The 19,213-nt window shown below is 48.3% G+C and overlaps 1 protein-coding gene across 1 annotated transcript in view; it reads left to right on the top strand.

Moving 5' to 3' along the window:
• The window catches only part of rem2 (RAS (RAD and GEM)-like GTP binding 2), a 31,862-nt gene that overhangs the window by 11,784 nt on the left and 865 nt on the right, over nt 1-19,213 (top strand). The window contains exon 4 of the mRNA XM_056597544.1: nt 10,243-10,420. Within this exon, the coding sequence (XP_056453519.1) occupies nt 10,243-10,420 (178 nt within the window). The remainder of the gene's footprint in view (nt 1-10,242; nt 10,421-19,213) is intronic.

Raw genomic sequence — 19,213 nt, 5'->3', positions numbered from 1 at the left:
TCCCTATCCACTGCGGTTGGCGGATTGAAATGAAAAGAGGCAGTGGGGCTGTGGTGGGGACGTGGATGGGAACATCTGCTCGTAAGGCATACGTTGATCAGCCAGCGCCTCCGTGAAACGCTCAATGTAATTAGTTTCATTCTGCAGGCTTCACACAAATTAATTTGTCAGGACGTTCTGCCAACAGCGAGCCGCAGTGCATGAAGCAGCTGCTTTGATGACAAATGCTCATCGTTGATGAGTGCGAAGCATCAACGCATACATTTTAAAGTTCAAAGTTCACACACAGGCACACACACGCACACACACACATGGCAGTAGTATAGAATATAGGTGTATATTAGCCAGAATAGTAAAGTATAGTATGTAGGTACTAGAGGGAAAACTGACATTCACTGTCACTAAACTGCGATTGCTGAAGGGCACGTCTGCCACACTTGAAAGCTACGGTGACATCATCTTTGTTCTTTTCCACTTTGTTGTCACATGACTGGTGTGGGTTTGTGTGAGTGTGTGTGTGTGTGTGTGTGTGCGTGTGTGTGTGTGTGTGTGTGTGTGTGTGCGGGGGTGTTTTAACGCTTGGGGCCCTATTTTAACGGTCTGAAATGCAAGTGAGATGGACCAAGCGCAAGTAGCTTTGTGGGCGGTTCTATGGCGATGTCGCTATTTTACCGGCGCAAAAATTACTCTTGCGCCTGGCGCAAATCTAAAAAGGGTTGGTCTGAAGTAGCCTAATTACCCGTAGGTGTGGTTTGGGCGTCAAGAGGGAAAAGAACGCTCTGCACCAGTTGCAAACTAACGACACATGCGCCTGTGGTGAAGTCAATTTCACCGGATGCAAGATAGGGCCCTTGGTGTTTATGCGTTTTGTTGTCAATTGGGCCAGTGATTCGTCAGCCTGCTAGCATGCTTACATGTCTCCATCATGTGCCAGACGGTTCAGCGGCCATGTTGTCAGCTAATGTCAGCAAAGGTGTCATGGCCTTTCACTTTCACTTTCCTCTTCAGATGACAATCTTAAGAGATGCTCTTGAACACGGTGTGCAGCATGTGTTTGTGTGTGTGTGTGTGTGTGTGTATATATATATATGTGTATATATATATATATATATATTGCTTTTAGTCTGACTTTGTTTACTTCCCTACTCTTGACCTCACGAGTTCAGCTTACATGCGTTTCGTGTGTTTGTGTGCGTCTGCCTGTGTGTGTGTGTGTGTGTGTGTGTGTGTGCTTGTGTGTGCATCCCTGCATGTGTGCTTGCCCTCGTGTGTCTAGCCAGGCCAGATGGCCTCTGAGATGTGTTTCCTCATGGGCATGTTGTCCTGCGGTGTGTGAGTGAGAGGGAGGGAGGGAGAGAGAGAGAGAGAGAGAGAGAGAGAGAGAGAGAGAGAGAGAGAGAGAGAGAGGAGAGAGAGAGAGAGAGAGAGAGAGAGAGAGAGAGAGAGAGAGAGAGAGAGAGAGAGAGAGAGAGAGAGAGAGAGAGAGAGAGAGAGAGAACTGAAAAGCTCCCTGCTGAAATCCTCTGTTGTTGTTGTATCAGATTTAAGCCTTGACTGCCAGAACAAGGAAGTCCCTAGACACACACGCACTGTTCTTGTTCCCTCTGGTTTGTGTCTCCATTGATCAGCCATATTGATCTGTTCCTTCATGTCGTCCCAGATAGCACACACAGGGCTGCCCAGGCGTTCCATGACCAGCTAGGATTCAGGGTACTGTTTGGCCCAGCTATGCCTTATGGTTATTCACTAGTGAATGGGGTCCTGTGCTGGGTAGAAATGAGTCCAGTGGTAACCTTCTACCCTTTAGAATGTTTGTGTGTGTGTATGTGTCTTCTGTATTGTGGGGACATTAGTCATCTGAATATCCTGCTTGTTAGATTCGTGTGTGTGTGCGGCTTTGTTTGTGTGTGTTTGTGTGTCCACATCACCATCTGGTCCTTGTTTGATGCAGTTTGGGGACATTTGTGCACACACATGTCGGTTGTTGCATTTGAGAGTACAAGCACGTGAGCACTGACCTCATCTGCCTCCCCCTGCCCCCACAAAACCAAACCAAACGCATAGCTTAACTTAGCTTAAAATCTGTGTTCCACTTACCAGCAGACAACCTTTATAATGAGAAAATACATGTTGACACACACGCACACAACCACGCACACACATGCACACACACAGCGGATTTGGAGCCGAGTTCAACACACACCCACACACACATACACACACATAAATACAGAGGATTGGGAGCAGAGTTCAACTCCAAATCACACACAACACACACATGGCAGCACACACAAAATAAGGATTTATCCAGATGTTTGTTTTTGGCCATGGTAAACCCTGATGAGATTATGACTTTAGTCTGAGCGCATTACCATGCAGCGCTCAGCATTTATTAACCCTAACCCCAACTCATTTGTGTTAACTAGTGTTAAACAACAGCTGATTAAGCACCTACAAGATGACGTGCTATAGGTGTGTGTATTTGTGTGCGCATGTGTTTGTGTGATAAACATGTGTTTGTGTGACACACACAGATGATAGCATGTGTGGATTGATGAGTTGATTTATTTATTTATTTTCATAGGCCTTTTTGCGGGTGCAACATCATCTAATTTCTTTCTATTTGTGTGTGTGTCAGTGTGCATTTGTTTGGCGGTGCACGCGTGTAGGCATGAACACATGTGGCTGTGCACATTTGTGGGCGTACACGTACGGGCCTGTACGTGTGTGGGAGTGCATGTGTGGGAACGTGTGTGGGCGTACACGTATGGGGCATGTAAGTGTACGGGTGTGCACGTGTGGCTGTGCACGTGTGTGGGCGTGCACGTATGCGGCATGTACGTGTTTGGGCGTGCACCTGTGTTGGGGAGCGGCAGGTGTTGACAGATGGCCTGCACTCGGGGAACAGGAGGAACTCGTAGGAAGACAGGGGGGGGGGTCGGAGAAAAAGAGAAGGAGAGATTGAGAGAGATGGTGCAGAGAGAGAGATTTAGAGACTGATTTTGATGGAGAGACAGAGAGAGGAAGGTGGAGAGACAGAGAGAAGGTGGAGGTACTGAGAATAGAGAGAGAGCAAGGTGGAGAGATAGAAATAGAGAGTGGAAGCGGAGTTGAGAATGATTAACGTTACATTTTACGATTACATTTAGGGCAATTAGAGGACACTATCCAAAGCGACTTACAAACATCAATTACACATTCCCACAGTGACGGCGGTGTCAACCATGCAAGGCGACAGCCAGCTCGTCGGGAGCAGTTAGAGTGAGGCGTCTTGCTCAGGGACGCCTCGACACACCGGTAGGAGGAGCCGGGATCACACTAGCAACCTTCCGGTTAAAAGTCAACCCACTCTACCTCCTGTGCTACTTCTGCCCTAGAGGGGCGAAGACAAACAAAAAGATTAAATGAGAGCAGGGAGAAGGGAAGGGGCAGAGGGAGAAAGAGAGAGAGAAAAGGAGAGAGAGAGTCTGACAGAGAGTGGGTCAGGCAGAGATGTATGTGGGAGATAGGTTGGGTGAGAGGGAAAGATAAAGAAAGAAAGAAAGAGGGTAAGAGGGCGAGAGAGAGAGAAACCTGTCTGGTGTGAGGAGAGAGAGTGATGCAGAGACCTGATGTAAAGCCTACTTACTGTGTTCTTGCGCTCCCCCCGGGCCACTCCGTCACTCTACCAATCGATGTTCATTCTGTCTCCTAGTCTAACTACTTCCATAGTTTAGTTTCTCTGTCGCACCCCCTCCTTTTTATTCTCCCCCCCCGCCCCCCCCTCCTCCTTCTCCTGTTCCTCCTCCTCCTTCCCTCCCCCTCCTCCTTCTCCTCCTACCCTCCCATTCCTCCATCCCCCCTCTTCCTCCTCCCCCCTCCTGCTCCTCCTCCTCCTCCTCCATCCCCCCTCCTCCTCCTCCTCCTCCTCCTCCTCCACCCCACCCCCTCCTCCTCCTCCTCCTCCTCCTCCTCCTCCTCCCCCTCCTCCTCCTCCTCCTCCATCCCCTCTCCTCCTCCTCCACCCCACCCCCGCCTCCTCCTCTTCCTCCTCCTCCTCCACCCCTCCTCCTCCTCCATCCCCCCTCCTCCTCCTCCTCCCGCTCCTCCTCCTCCTCCATCCCCTCTCCTCCTCCTCCTCCTCCTCCTCCTCCTCCATCCCCTCTGTCTCCTCCTCCACCCCTCCCCCTCCTCCTCCTCCTCCTCCTCCTCCTCCTCCTCCACCCCACCCCCTCTTCATCCCCTCCTTTCTTCCAGTCTTCCTCACCCCCCTGCTCTCCTGCCAGGAAGCTCTGCATGAACTTCCTGCTTCCACCGTCCAATCGTATCCCTCGTCGCTGCTCGAGGAGATGTGAATTTTTCAGGCGTGTTGCTCCCTCGAGGGTTTAAATATTCACCTTCCGGCGACTTAGATGTAGGGCATGAGCACACACTGGCACACACAAACACACAGTGCACACATATGTGCGCACACGCAAAAACTGGCAAATCTGTGGGTCCTTATCTGGATTCTATTTAGGTCACAAGCATTGCATTTTAATTCCGTTACCAGTGGTCAATATTTTATGATGTTATTGCGACTGGCATGGCCCGGCAAACGCTATGTGAATTGTAATCTAGATTCCAGGATTGTAATCTAGAATTTTGAATTTGAATATACAATCTAAAATTGTAATCTAGCACCGAGAATTGTAATCTAGAAACGAAAATTACATTCCAAAATATAGTATAGAAACCTAGAATCTGTCAACACAATTTCTGCCTGAACCTTGATGCATTATAGCAGATCGATGGATGGAAATAGATACCTTTTTATCATCTACATCTTTTCATCAATCTGCCCGAACCGTTATGCATAACGGCAGATTGATGGATATAAATAGTTACCTTTTAATCCTCTACCTCTATTCATGAACACAATGAGCTATAGTAGTACATGAATCGTAAATAATGAGCTAATTAGGCACTAATTAGGCACTCACTGCAATGAGCACGAGAAAATGACTTCAGCATAGCCAATCACAAACGGTCCCCAGCATCACGACTCCCTGTTGGACGGTTCTATAGATAGCGGTGGCACTGCGTCACAGGCCGAAGCATTCCTCTACAGCCGACGTACCGCTTAGCCTCAGTGACCTGTTTACCTTCCTCCGACCCCACCTCCCCTGTCCCGCTAGCTAGCAGCGCGCCGCGACCAAGTTGTTTTTGGCTGTGCTAGCAACGCAAACCCTCCCTGCCTGCAACTCACTCTCATTATCGCCATTTAGAGTCCGAAATAATGGTTCCTCGTCAAACCACAGACTGGGAGATATGGGAACTTCCTGACGGCTCCCTCCTCCCTCCTCCCTCTCTATCTTTGTCCATCTCTGTCTCTTAGTCATATCTTGTATCAATCTGTCCTACTTTCTGTGTGTCTCCGGCTCTCTTGCCTCTCTCCCCCAGTCTGCATCTCTCTCCCCCTCTTTCCGCCGGTCTACCCTCTTTTTTGTCATTAAATCGGGTGGATCCACTGCCATGTCCCCCGCCTAAAACATGAATTGTGACTTGCTTTAGCTTCACCGTCCTCCTGGAACGATGATTATAAAGATAGCATCAAAAAACTTTTTTTCTCCAGCATGATTGAGCAAAATGAAAGCATCATCAAAAGCCATCAAAGGGGAACACTTAAAAACAACCTGTCACTGGGCTAAGTCAACGGTCAAGAGCCAGCCGGAGCCTTGGCAATAACAACCAGAAACAGGACAGCTCAGGAATAACCAGACTCAATAAAAGGGAGTCATGAGCACAAAGATTGTGACAAGCGACAGACGCTAAAGGGGAGAGAGAGAGAGAGAGAGAGAGAGAGGGGGGGAAAAAGGGATATAGTCAAGTCACAAACACTCAGAGATGGAGAGAGAGAGAGAGAGAGAGAGAGAGAGAGAGAGAGAGAGAGAGAGAGAGAGAGAGAGAGAGAGAGAGAGAGAGAGAGACAGAGACAGAGACAGAGACAGAGACAGAGACAGAGAGATGATGTCAATAGGAGAAAAAGTGAAAAAGATAAGAAGCAGTAAGAGAGACAGAGAGAGACAGGACAACACAGAGAGAGAGAGAGAGAGAGAGAGAGAGAGAGAGAGAGAGAGAGAGAGAGAGAGAGAGAGAGAGAGAGAGAGAGAGAGAGAGATAAGGAAGACATGGCCAGTGACCTTTAAGCCAGGTGTCTTGCTGGATGTCTGGGCAGTTTAATGAAGCCCTTGATGGGCCTGGGACAAATTGGTTGGAGACTCAGGCTCCGTCGCCCCGCGTTGGTTCAGAAGGGATGTGCTGCCCGTCCTGTTTGGACCTCTCCCCTAATGTCAGTACCGTTTCACAATGCTGTCATTAATGCTGTCAGTGCCGTTATAGTACGCCGGTGTCACACTAAATTTGTACCGGCTGCCAAATTTGTACCGGGCGCGTCATCCATACGTAATCCATTCCAAACCTGCCTGTCAGCAGATGATCGCGTCGTCCGTTGCCGGGCAGGTTTCAAAAAACATGCATCTTGGAACAGACATCAACATGCAGCGCGCCAATCCAACTGCGCATGCTCCATGCTCCGCGTATTGTATTTAATTGTTTAATCAAATTTAGCAAGTAAACTGAGTGTTTAAAGCAGGTCAAGGACGAAATAGCACAATACAGATAACGGATCGCTAGATAGAAGGTTCGCGAATGTTCACGTCATTCGACGCGATCGTCCGTTGCCAGGCAACGGACGAAGCGATCATCTGTTGCCAGGCAGATTTGGAGTGGATTACGTATGGATGACGCGCCCGGTACAAATTTGGCAGCCGGTACAAATTTAGTGTGACACCGTCAGTCATGCTGTCGGAACCGTTTCACAATGCTGTCATTAATGCTGTCAGTGCCGTTATAGTACGCCGTCAGTCATGCTGTCGGTACCGTTACACAATGCTGTCATTAATGCTGTCAGTGCCGTTATAGTACGCCGTCAGTCATGCTGTCGGTACCGTTTCACAATGCTGTCATTAATGCTGTCAGTGCCGTTATAGTACGCCGTCAGTCATGCTGTCGGTACCGTTACACAATGCTGTCATTAATGCTGTCAGTGCCGTTATAGTACGCCGTCAGTCATGCTGTCGGTACCGTTACACAATGCTGTCATTAATGCTGTCAGTGCCGTTATAGTACGCCGTCAGTCATGCTGTCGGTACCGTTACACAATGCTGTCATTAATGCTGTCAGTGCCGTTATAGTACGCCATCAGTCATGCTGTCGGTACCGTTACACAATGCCGTCAGTAATGCCGTCAGTACCGTTACAGTTATATTGCCAGAACCATTACAATATGTTGTCAATACCATTACGATATGCTTTCAGTGCCATTATAGTATTTTGTCAGTACCATTACATTAGGTTTAATGCTTTAAATGATTTTATTAATTTCAGATGCAGGTAATTAATGAGGAGGTAGGGCTATTTCTCATGAATGTCTGCAGATAGACTGTTGATATTGAGAATAAAACCTAGCACCTTTTGGCCGCTAGTCTAATACTATAGGCATGAGAAGGGAATGCATTTTATTCTTTATGAATTCATCTAATCTTTTACTTTTCTGACCTCAGTGACCGCTCAAAGTGCTGTACATTGAATGTGATTGTTTTGATGTTTATTTCGATTTACTTTCCAATTTTATCATACTGTCCATAAAACCAAGAAGCATGTTCTAGGTGCTCCTTCCCCTCCCTCACACCCTTCCTCACACCCACTTAACTCAATGAACTGTGTGTGTGTGTGTGTGTGTGTGTGTGTGTGTGTGTGTGTGTGTGTGTGTGTGTGTGTGTGTGTGTGTGTGTGTGTGTGTGTGTGTGTGTGTGTGTGTGTGTGTGTGTGTGTTGGTGGGTGGGTGGGTGTGTCTCTGCATGGGTGCATCTCTGTGGGAAGTGCATGGGTGTGTGTCTGCGGGAACTTGTGTATATGTGTGCTTGTATGTATGTTTGTGTGCATGTGTGCATTCATGTTTGTGTGTGTGGGGTTAAGAGTTCAAGAGTCTTGTGGTGCTCTGAGCTGTTCTTGAGCCGGTTGGATCGTGTCCTGATGCTCCGATAGCGTCGCAGAGTGAACAATTTCTTGCTAGGGTGGCTGTGGTCCCTGAGAATAGTCTGTGCTTCACTCCTCCATCTACGAGTGTAGAGGTCCTGTAGGGAGGGCAGATCAGACCTGGTTATGTGCTGTGCAGTTTTCACGACCCTCTGCAGAGCTTTGAGGTCGCCGTCGTTGCAATTCCCATACCAGGCGGTGATGCAGCCAGTCAGGGTATCCTGGAGTCCATACCGAACTTCTACAGTCTGCGTAGGAAGAAGAGCCGTGTCTCTCTGCCTTAACAACAATGTCGGTGTGGTATGACGAGGACAGGTCCTCGCTGATGTGGACCCCAAGGAACATGAAGCTACTGACTCTCTCCACTGCAGCCCTATCTATGTGGATGGGGCTGGGTATGGTCTCCTCTCTGCAACTTCCTGTAGTCCACAATGAGCTCCTTAGTTTTGCTGAAGTTGAGATGGAGGTTGTTGTCATGGCACCATGTTGACAGGGGCCCTCACTTCCTCCCTGTAGGCTGTCTCATCGTTGTCGTAGATCAGGCCGATGACAGCAAACATATTGATTGTATTTGAGCTGTGTGTGGCCACCCAGTCGTGCGTGAACAGCGATTACAGGAGGGGGCTGAGCATCTAGCCCTGTGGTGCTCCAGTACTGAGAGTCAGAGTGGAGGAGGTATTGTTGCCCATCCTCACAGCCTAGGGTCTGCCCGTCAGGAAGTCCAGTATCCTGCTGCATAGGACTGTGTTAAGTCGTAGGTCCCTGAGCTTGGTGATAAGGTTAGAGGGCACTATAGTGTTGAATGATGAGCTATAGTCAATGAATAGCATTCTCACATATGTGAGTTGAGAGAGGGCAGTGTGGAGGGTGAGGGCGTTGGCACCGTCAGTAGATCTGTTTGGCCTGTAGGCGAACTGTATAGGGTCCAACGTGTCAGTTAGAGAAGAGGTGATATGGGTTTTGACTAGCCGCTCAAAGCACTTCTTGGTGACCGATTTGAGAGCTACGGGGGGTAGTCATTTAAACAGAGGGCTTCTGTTTTCTTGGGTGTAGGAACAATGGTCGTTCTCTTGAAGCTTGTCAGAACTACAGATTGTTGTAGGGATGTGTTTAAAAGCTGAGTGAATACATCCGCCGGATGGTCTGCACACACCATGGCCCCATCCCAAAGTGAGCCCTGAGGACTAAGGACTAAGGTCTCACAGACTTAATTGATCTCAGGTGCTAAGTGCGTGAGTGCGTGAGGCCACATGGGCTCAGATAGGTATATATGGGATGGGGACAGCACTACACGACGGCACATGTTACCTTGGCAACGTTTAATGACAAGAGGCTGCTGACACTTGCCGGTTTGGGAATTCTCATTTGTGTTGTTTTTTTGTTTTTTTGTAAATGCAATGAAAACAATCGGCTACAGCAATTTATTGATATTGGAAAAAATATATTTTTAATTTTGAATACTACTTCAGTATAAAGGATGTATTGAAATAGGTGATTATTGGCCTACACATACTAATCATAAGTCAGAACGGGCTACATTTGGCTGAATTATAAAAGGTATAATTAGTCATATGAAGAGCCGTTTGGGAGCCAAAAGAGCCGGCTGTTGTTGGTGAGCTGATCCAAATGATCCGGCTCACTAAAAAAAGGCCAAAATTCCCATCTGGTCGCGCATTGACAGTAGCGTAGTTTTGTTGTTTACCTTCCTAATTTCCGGATTTTTAACATCACAACGCTTTGAACTGTGGGTAATTCCCTTAGGTGAAGTCTGCACTGATGCAGACTCACGTGTGGACTCAAACCCTCACGCCTTTTGGTATTCGACATTGGGACAGCCCTAAAGCCTTAATAAATTTGCGAGAATGCGCAGCAAAGCCCGTGAGTCCGGACATTGGGATTGGGCCCTTGAGTACTCGGGATGCCGTCTGGGCCTGGGGTCTTCTCTTGATATTTCCAGTGGGCAGGGGTCCCGGTTCATTTGCATCTCCACGGCACGGGGTGTTATGCTCAAAGCGTGCATAAACATAATCCAGCTCATCTAGAAGAGTTACTGACACCTCCTCAACTTTGTGGAATTTTTCCCCTTGTGCTAAGTAATAGTCTTTAATCGTGTGTGTGTGTGTGTGTGTGTGTGTGTGTGTGTGTGTGTGTGTGTGTGTGTGTGTGTGTGTTCGTTCCCTATAGGACCTGTCCGGGCTGCAGTGTGACGTGTGTGTGCTGGTGTTCTCGGTGACGGACAGGCGGAGCTTCCACCGCACGGCCCAGCTCCGCCTCCTGCTGCGGGAGTCGCTGCCCACCACGCCCATCATCCTGGTGGGCAACAAGAGCGACCTGGTGCGCTGCAGGGAGATCAGCACTGAGGGTAGGCAGCGGCGGGGCCTCCACGCACGCATGCACGCACACACGCACGCAAACATGTAGAGGTCTACACATTCTTAGCATAGAAAAGAAAAAGATGTACAAAAACGACACCAACACTCACACACACACGCACACACACACACACACATACACATACACATACACACACAAACAGCACCATACAAATTGGGTGCATATAGAGACAGAAAAATATTCCCGCAATCATCACACACATAGGTTCAAAGACACACTCCACTGATCTAGTTTAAAATGGTCCTAACAGAGCAGACTAGAATTCCATTTAATTAGTTGTCTCTTAGCGCTATCCTTCACACCAACACATCAATGTGTGTGTGTGTGTGTGTGTGTGTGTGTGTGTGTGTGTGTGTGTGTGTGTGTGTGTGTGTGTGTGTGTGTGTGTGTGTGTGTGTGTGTGTGTGTGTGTGTGTGTGTGTGTGTGACTTGGTCTGTGTGTGTGCGTGTGTGTGTGAGTTAGTTTGTGTGTGTGTATGTCTTTGTGTGTGAGAGTTTGTGTGTGTGTGTGTGTGTGTGTGTGTGTGTGTGTGTGTGTGTGTGTGTGTGTGTGTGTGTGTGTGTGTGTGTGTGTGTGTGTGTGTGTGTGTGTGTGTGTGTGCTCTAAGCCTGAGGATGTGTGTCTGGGATTATTGAGTTTGTCTCTAAATTGGAGCATCTTTTGAGGTCGTCGTGTTTACGAGCATCGACACAACAACTCCTTAAATACCCTCATCGATGCATAACCAAGATAAGCATCAACTATGTTCTGCTTTTCTACCACACCCACATTTGCCCATACACACAAACACATATACATAGACACACACACAACAGACACAATGACACACATGTACCCACACACACTCACAGGCACACACACACACACACATATAGACACACACACACACACACACACACCCACACACACACACACACACACACATACCCTAACAGTCACACACACACACACACACACACACACACACACACACACACACACACACACACACACACACACACACACACACACACACACACACACACACACACACACACACACACATACCAATAACCAAAGAAACACAGTAATTCCCCAGATGGCCCACGTTGATCGCACCAAATGGCGTTATGGCTCCACCATGTCCTCATCTCCTTTCATATCAACCGTATCTCCTGTCTGTATGCATCAGGGGATTGTTATCGTCTTGATATACTCTAGTGTACCTCTCCTCATCTACCCTCATATCAAGCGTATCTCCTGACTGTATGCATCAGGGGATTATTATCATTCTGCTGAACCCCTTCTCTACTCTATTGTGCTCTATTCTCTACTGTACCTGTTTGTACTCAACTATATCGAAACGGTGTATCTGCTGTTCTGTACGGTACCTATTCTGAACTCTATTGTTCTCGACTGTTATATACTGTACCTCTACTGTAACTACCGTATTCAAATGTACTTCTATTGTAACTCTTCTGTACTCCACTGTACCTCTCCCGGTCTAAAGACCCCCCTACGTCCATGAGACGAGAACCCGGCAGCTTTCGTCCTCCATCAGCTCAGTCTCTCCACACGCGTGCAATTAACCCAGGGTGAATGGTTTTCCCAGACAAATCTTCATATAAAGAGGGTTGATTTAAGATGTGATTATGTAGAAGGGGAGGCACGGTAGGGAACTGTGAGAGCTCGTTGGGCCACATGATTGCCACCACTACTTCATCTGGGATAAAAATACACCAGGATGTGTAGTGCACTGGGCAGCGGGCAAGGGCGTTTGATGCAAGCCGAAAACGCCGTGGGTTCAATCCCCAGTCTAGGTCCAACTGCAGGCATCCTTGAGCGGGACTGCCATGCCCAACAACCTAGCTGCTCTTTCCCGACATAGCCCCGAATAACATCAATGTGATCGTCCGCTAAATGAATAAATAGCAACCAAAACAAGTCTGTTCATTTTGTGTAAACAAGTTGTGTGAGTCCAGAGTGCATTAGTCTTGCGCTCCCCGGGGTATTCTAGGCACGCCTTGAACCAACCCCTTACTAAATCAGCATGGACCCCCCACCGCTGGAGGAAGGGTTTTCGGAGGGGGCTGACTTCAGGGTTTGCTGGGGTCGATGGCTGGCGGCTCCCCCGCCGCGCAGACGCTGTGAGACGGCCCCTGGTGGCTGAACAACAACATGCATTATTTACACCCGCGAACCCGGGGCTCCGTGCTCCTCTGTGTCCCTGTTTCACAGAGGTCAGACCGCCGCGGTACGCCGGAGCTTTCTGCGTGTCACACCAGAGAAATAGACTGAGAATTAATGCCATGATTTATTTTTGTTCTCTGTGGTAGACCTAAGAATTGTGTTGTTATGTTGGAGCATGTGGTGACGTACTTCTTGACGGCGTCATGGCGTCTTGCATTTTTAATGGTTTGTTTCTTAAAACAAAAGGTTCTGGATCCCCGACTGTGGTGGAAGGTTGTTCGGTATCGGCTTCTCAGTCTGTTCTTTTCAACTGGAAGTAAGCCTTTACAGAAATGGAAAAAAAAACGAAAAGTACAGACTCCTAAAACAGTGAAAACGATATAGTCAAATGGTTTGAAGAGGGAAGGGAGCTGAGACGGAGTGAATCGAGCTCCACAGCTTTAGCGCTGTACCCCAGCTCTGCCGAGCAGCGATGCTACATTTGCATATGCAGACAAGTTAGCGTCTCGGGGGCTCAGACTGTTCCCCGGGAAGGCTATCGGGTGACACCGCCCCGGGTAGAGAGCCCGGCCTGCTCTGCTGCTCTGTGGACACAGCACAGCGATCCGTCTCTCGGAGTCTCTGCTGCCCCATGCTTCTGTGTGAGCGTGTGTGTATATGTGTGTGTGTGTGTGTGTGTGTGTGTGTGTGTGTGTGTGTGTGTGTGTGTGTGTGTGTGTGTGTGTGTGTGTGTGTGTGTGTGTGTGTGTGTGTGTGTGTGTGTGTTCTGGAAGATACCATGTCTCATGGTGGATTATCTCACTCTGTCAGGGCGGCCCCCTCTTGTCAGTATCTTTCCCTCGCATGGATGGATTGATGCCTGTGTGTGTATGTGTGTGTGTGTGTCAACAGATGTATGCCACATCGTGAAGCAAAAAATCCTTTGAATGCAGGAGAGCAATACACAACAATTGTGCACAAATGCATGCGTAGATACACACACACAGGCACACATATACACACACCTAGGCACACAAACACACACACAGGCTAACACCCCCAACACACACACCCACAGGAACACAGGCCCACACAGGCACACACAAACACACACAGCTACAGGCATACACCAACACACAAACACACACAGACAGGAACACACAGGCCTGGTCTCCCTCTTGTGTGTGCTTGCACTGCGTGTGGTAGGGCGCGATAAGGAGGGGGCGAGGAACACAGGATGGACAGAGGAGAGAGGAGAGATAGATGGGAGGGAGGGAAAAGAGTCAAATGGCAGGGGGTGCAGATATAGTGTGTTCGGGTGTGTGTGATGTGTGTGTGATGTGTGTGTGATGTCTGAGTGTTGCCCTGCCTCTGTGTGTTTACCCGCGTGTCTGTGTGTGGTGTGTGTGTCTGTGTGCGTTGACCCGCCTGTGTGTATGTGTTTGTGTACTTGTGTGTGTGTGGGCGTTGACCCGCCTGCGTGTGTGTGTTGGTCTGTATGCGTGTGTGTGTGTCTTAACCTGCCTGTTGTGCTTGTAGCTGGATGATACGGGGGTCAAAATATGTTGTTTTGGTTGAGCTTTGTTCTCCACCTCGGGGGCGGTGGCAGCGGTCGTGGCATACGGCTGTTGTCCGCTCTGACGCTGGTCAGGACATTGGGAGTTCAGGCCAGGATTGTGTGTGTGTGTGTGTGTGTGTGTGTGTGTGTGTGTGTGTGTGTGTGTGTGTGTGTGTGTGTGTGTGTGTGTGTGTGTGTGTGTGTGTGTGTGTGTGTGTGTGTGTGTGTGTGTGTGTGTGTGTAAAAGTGTGTGTTTGCGTGTAAAGGGAACAGGATTAAAGGAAGGAAGACATCGAGAGAGGAGAGGAGGTACGAGGAAGGAAGCAAAGAGGAAGAGAGGAGAGGAAAGGAGAGATGGAACGGAGAGAACAGAAGAGAAACGTAGGGGGTGGACAGGTGAGGAAGGGAGAGAGGTGAGGAGATGAAACGAGAGGAGAGAAGAGAGGAGGAGAAAGGAGAGACGAGAAGGAGGTATGAGGAGAGGCGGATAGGAAAGAGGAGGAGAGAGAAGGAGGGATCATACGAAAGGGAGGGAAAGAGGAGAAGGAGGGATGATACCAGAGGGAGGGAAAGAGGAGAGTAAGAGATAGAAGGAGGTTTCATATGAGAGGGAGGGAAAGAGGAGGAGAGAGAGACGGAGAGATGATACCGGGGGAAGAGAAGAGAGAAGGAGGGATCATACCAGAGGGAGAGAGATATCTACCATACCTCTATTCAGCATTTTCTCTCCTCATGGATCAGGAAGCAGCACGCGGTCAGCAGTATTGTAATACCGCCGCGCAGGGCATGGATACGCCTATATTTACATGTCGATATATTTATATCTACGTCTCACGCTTGTATCCGGCGCCATGTCTAACAGAGCGTTGCGCCTTACTGATCAGCATTTCGAGGGCGGGTGAGGGAGGAAGTGGACCCGCATGGACTTCCTGTCAGTGGTCCTGTCCACACAGAGGCGTCAGGGGTCATTGACGCACGGTAATGGTGTCCCCTCTGACACTTTTATTTCCCACCTCTCATGGCTCCCCCCTCCCTCTCTATCTGGATCGCCCTCTCTCTGAGTCACTCGCCCGTCTTGTGTCGTGGTTTCTTGCTCTCCTTCGATTTCTCTCTCACTTAGTTGAAGTCTCTCGCCCGCTCATTCCCGGGGCCAAACACATATCACTGTCTGAGTGGGAGTGAGGGCCTGCTCCCAGTCTCACTCACTCACTCACTCACTCACTCACTCACTCACTCACTCACTCACTCACTCACTCACTCACTCACTCACTCACTCACTCACTCACTCACTCACTCACTCACTCACTCACTCACTCACTCTGTCTCTGTCTCTTTCTTTCTCTCATTCTCTCTTTCTCCCCCCCCTCTCTCTCTCTCTCTCTCTCTCTCTCTCTCTCTCTCTGCTTGTTGTTTTCTCTTTTCTCTCTTGTCCTCCCTCTCTTTTCCATGTTTGTGTCCTTCCATGCTCTCAAATGTCTATTTAAATTCTCTCTCTCTCTCTCTTTCTCTCTCTCTCTCTCCCTCTCTCCCTACCTCTCTCCCTCTATCTCCCCCTCCCTTCCACCTCCTGTCAGCCCCTGGTGTGTCAGGACTTCCGTACCTGCTGACTCCACAGCTTTCAGCGGCACCTGACATGTCCTCATCTCCTCCCCCTCCACCTTTCACCCGTCTCCTCTCCTCGCTCTCCTCTCCTCTCCTCCCTCTCCTCTCCTCTCCTCTCCTCTCCTCTCCTCTCCTCTCCTCTCCTCTCCTCTCCTCTCCTCTCCTCTCCTCTCCTCTCCTCAGCTCTCCTCTCACCTCTTCTCCACATTGGTCTAGATTTGTCAAGAATGGTTGACCCAGGAGTGAGTCTAGACTAGTCTAGTAGGGTTGACCTTGGAGTAAGTCTAGACTTGTCTAGTAGGGTTGACCCAGGAGTAAGTCTAGACTTGTCTAGTAGGGTTGACCCAGGAGTGAGTCTAGACTAGTCTCGTGGGGGTGACCAAGAAGTGAGTCTAGACTATTTTGTGTAAAAATAAAATCCAATTATACATATATATATAATCATTTTGAATTATTCCTGAACCAAATACCTGCATTTGGCAGAAAGTATTTGGTATTTGTACTGAAACGATTAGAAAAACTAGACGAATACATTTTTATCGTCTCCTACTCTTCTCCTTTCTTCTCTTCTCCTCTCCTTCTGTTCACCTTATCCTCTCTTCTCCCCAATTCGCTCTCCTTCTGTCCTCTTTCTCCTATTCTCCTATCCTCCTATTCTCCTATTCTCCTCTCTCCTTCTGGTCCTCTGTCTCCTCTTATCTCCTCTCCTCCTCTGTTCACTCTCTCCTCTCTTCTCCTCTCCTCATCTGTTCACTGTCTCCTCTTATCTCCTCTCCTCCTCTGTTCACTCTCTCCTCTCTTCTCCTCCCCTCATCTGTTCACTGTCTCCTCTCTTCTCCTCTCCTCCTCTGTTCACCTGTCTCCTCTCTTCTCTCCTCATCTGTTCACTGTCTCCTCTCCTCTCTCCTTCTGTTCATTTGCATTCAATTCCCCTCTTCATCATCTCTCCTCCTCCTCCCTCCGTTCTGGTGCAGTTGAACTTCTCCACTTCTTCCACAGCCTGTACAATCCAGCGGATGAATGAATGAGGTGATGGATGGATGAATGAGGTGATGGATGAATGAATGAGGTGATGGATGGATGAATGAGGTGATGGATGAATGAATGAGGTGATGGATGGATGAATGAATGAGGTGATGGATGGATGAATGAGGTGATGGATGGATGAATGAGGTGATGGATGGATGAATGAGGTGATGGATGAATGAATGAGGTGATGGATGGATGAATGAGGTGATGGATGGATGAATGAGGTGATGGATGGATGAATGAGGTGATGGATGAATGAATGAGGTGATGGATGGATGAATGAGGTGATGGATGAATGAATGAGGTGATGGATGGATGAATGAGGTGATGGATGGATGAATGAGGTGATGGATGAATGAGGTGATGGATGGATGAATGAGGTGATGGATGGATGAGGTGATGGATGAATGAGGTGATGGATGGATGAATGAGGTGATGGATGAATGAATGAGGTGATGGATGAATGAATGAGGTGATGGATGGATGAATGAGGTGATGGATGAATGAATGAGGTGATGGATGGATGAATGAATGAGGTGATGGATGAATGAATGAGGTGATGGATGGATGGATGAATGAGGTGATGGATGGATGAATGAGGTGATGGATGGATGAATGAGGTGATGGATGGATGAATGAGGTGATGGATGGATGAATGAGGTGATGGATGGATGGATGAATGAGGTGATGGATGGATGAATGAGGTGATGGATGAATGAATGAGGTGATGGATGGATGAATGAGGTGATGGATGGATGAATGAATGAGGTGATGGATGGATGAATGAGGTGATGGATGGATGAATGAGGTGATGGATGGATGAATGAGGTGATGGATGGATGAATGAGGTGATGGATGGATGAATGAGGTGATGGATGGATGAATGAGGTGATGGATGGATGAATGAGGTGATGGATGAATGAGGTGATGGATGGATGAATGAGGTGATGGATGGATGAATGAGGTGATGGATGAATGAATGAGGTGATGGATGAATGAATGAGGTGATGGATGAATGAGGTGATGGATGAATGAATGAGGTGATGGATGGATGAATGAGGTGATGGATGAATGAATGAGGTGATGGATGAATGAGGTGATGGATGGATGAATGAGGTGATGGATGGATGAATGAGGTGATGGATGGATGAATGAGGTGATGGATGGATGAATGAGGTGATGGATGGATGAATGAGGTGATGGATGGATGAATGAGGTGATGGATGAATGAATGAGGTGATGGATGGATGAATGAGGTGATGGATGGATGAATGAGGTGATGGATGGATGAATGAGGTGATGGATGGATGAATGAGGTGATGGATGGATGCTTGAATGCGGAGTGATGGGTGATGGTGATGGGACATGGTGAAAGTGCTTCTTGCCTCGTTAGTTGCTCCCAGCAGCTGCTTCCTTTCTGGTTGTGACCCCATGTCCACTCTGGATTCAGGGACTCTTTTTATACACTGGACAATTGTAATAACAGTGTTTTTGGTCTTTCCGTCGCTACTAGAGAGAATGAAAAAAATATATAAAAAATGTCGAGCTTGGCCTGACATGCTCTCAACATACTGTAGTATCATGTGTCGTGTGTTGGTTTGGCCTCCACCCTTCTGACCAGCTGGGTGGACAGTCTGTTCAGGACAAAATGTCCGCCCCACAGTGGCAGTTATTATTTTCCCTTATCCGGTGAAATCACAGTTAGGGGAAAAGAGCTTTTGCCATTTGGACCATCTGACAAGATTATAGATTATACCTCACCCAGTGTGGACGCTCACCTTTAGTTTATCTCTCTCTCTCTCTCTGTCCCTCTTTCTCTCTCTGTCTGTCTGTGTCTCTCTGTCTCTCCCACTGTCCTTGGTGTCTCTCTCTCTCTCTCTCTCTCTCTCTCTCTCTCTCTAACTCTCGCTCACTCTGTCTCTGTCTCTATCTCTCTGTCTGTCTCTCCCTATCTCTGCATCTATTTTTAGATGGGTGAGGTCACCCAATATGTTAATCTCTGGTGTATTGTGAGGGAGTCCAGAGACTAATGGCTATTTGCAGAACCTCTCATGACATTCTACATTCTACTCCTACACCTCCTCGCCCTACTCCTCTTCTCCTCCTCCTCCTCCTCTCCATATTCTTGTCTTCTTCCTGAATCAGTTAAGAAGATACTGATACAACATGTGCTTCTCAGCTTCCTGCTCCCTCTCCTCCTCTTTTTCTTGGTTTTCTTCTACCCTTTTCTCCTACTCCTTTCACCTCTTCCTTCTCTCTCTCTCTTTTAAAAAAATTCATATTCTTATTTTTTCTCCATCTCCTCCTCCTTCCTCTCTACCTCCTCCCCCCTATACCCATCTTCCCTTGTCTCTTCCTCCTCCCTCTCCTCCTCCTCCCCCCGTCCTCCTCTCGTGCCTGTCCTCTTCTCCGTCTCTCCTCCC

The sequence above is a fragment of the Gadus chalcogrammus genome, chromosome 8 (genome assembly GCF_026213295.1).
Source record: "Gadus chalcogrammus isolate NIFS_2021 chromosome 8, NIFS_Gcha_1.0, whole genome shotgun sequence".
NCBI classification, from domain to species: Eukaryota; Metazoa; Chordata; class Actinopteri; order Gadiformes; family Gadidae; genus Gadus; species Gadus chalcogrammus.
The sequence above is the reverse complement of the archived record's forward strand: the minus strand, read 5'-3'. Positions and strand labels throughout refer to the sequence as shown.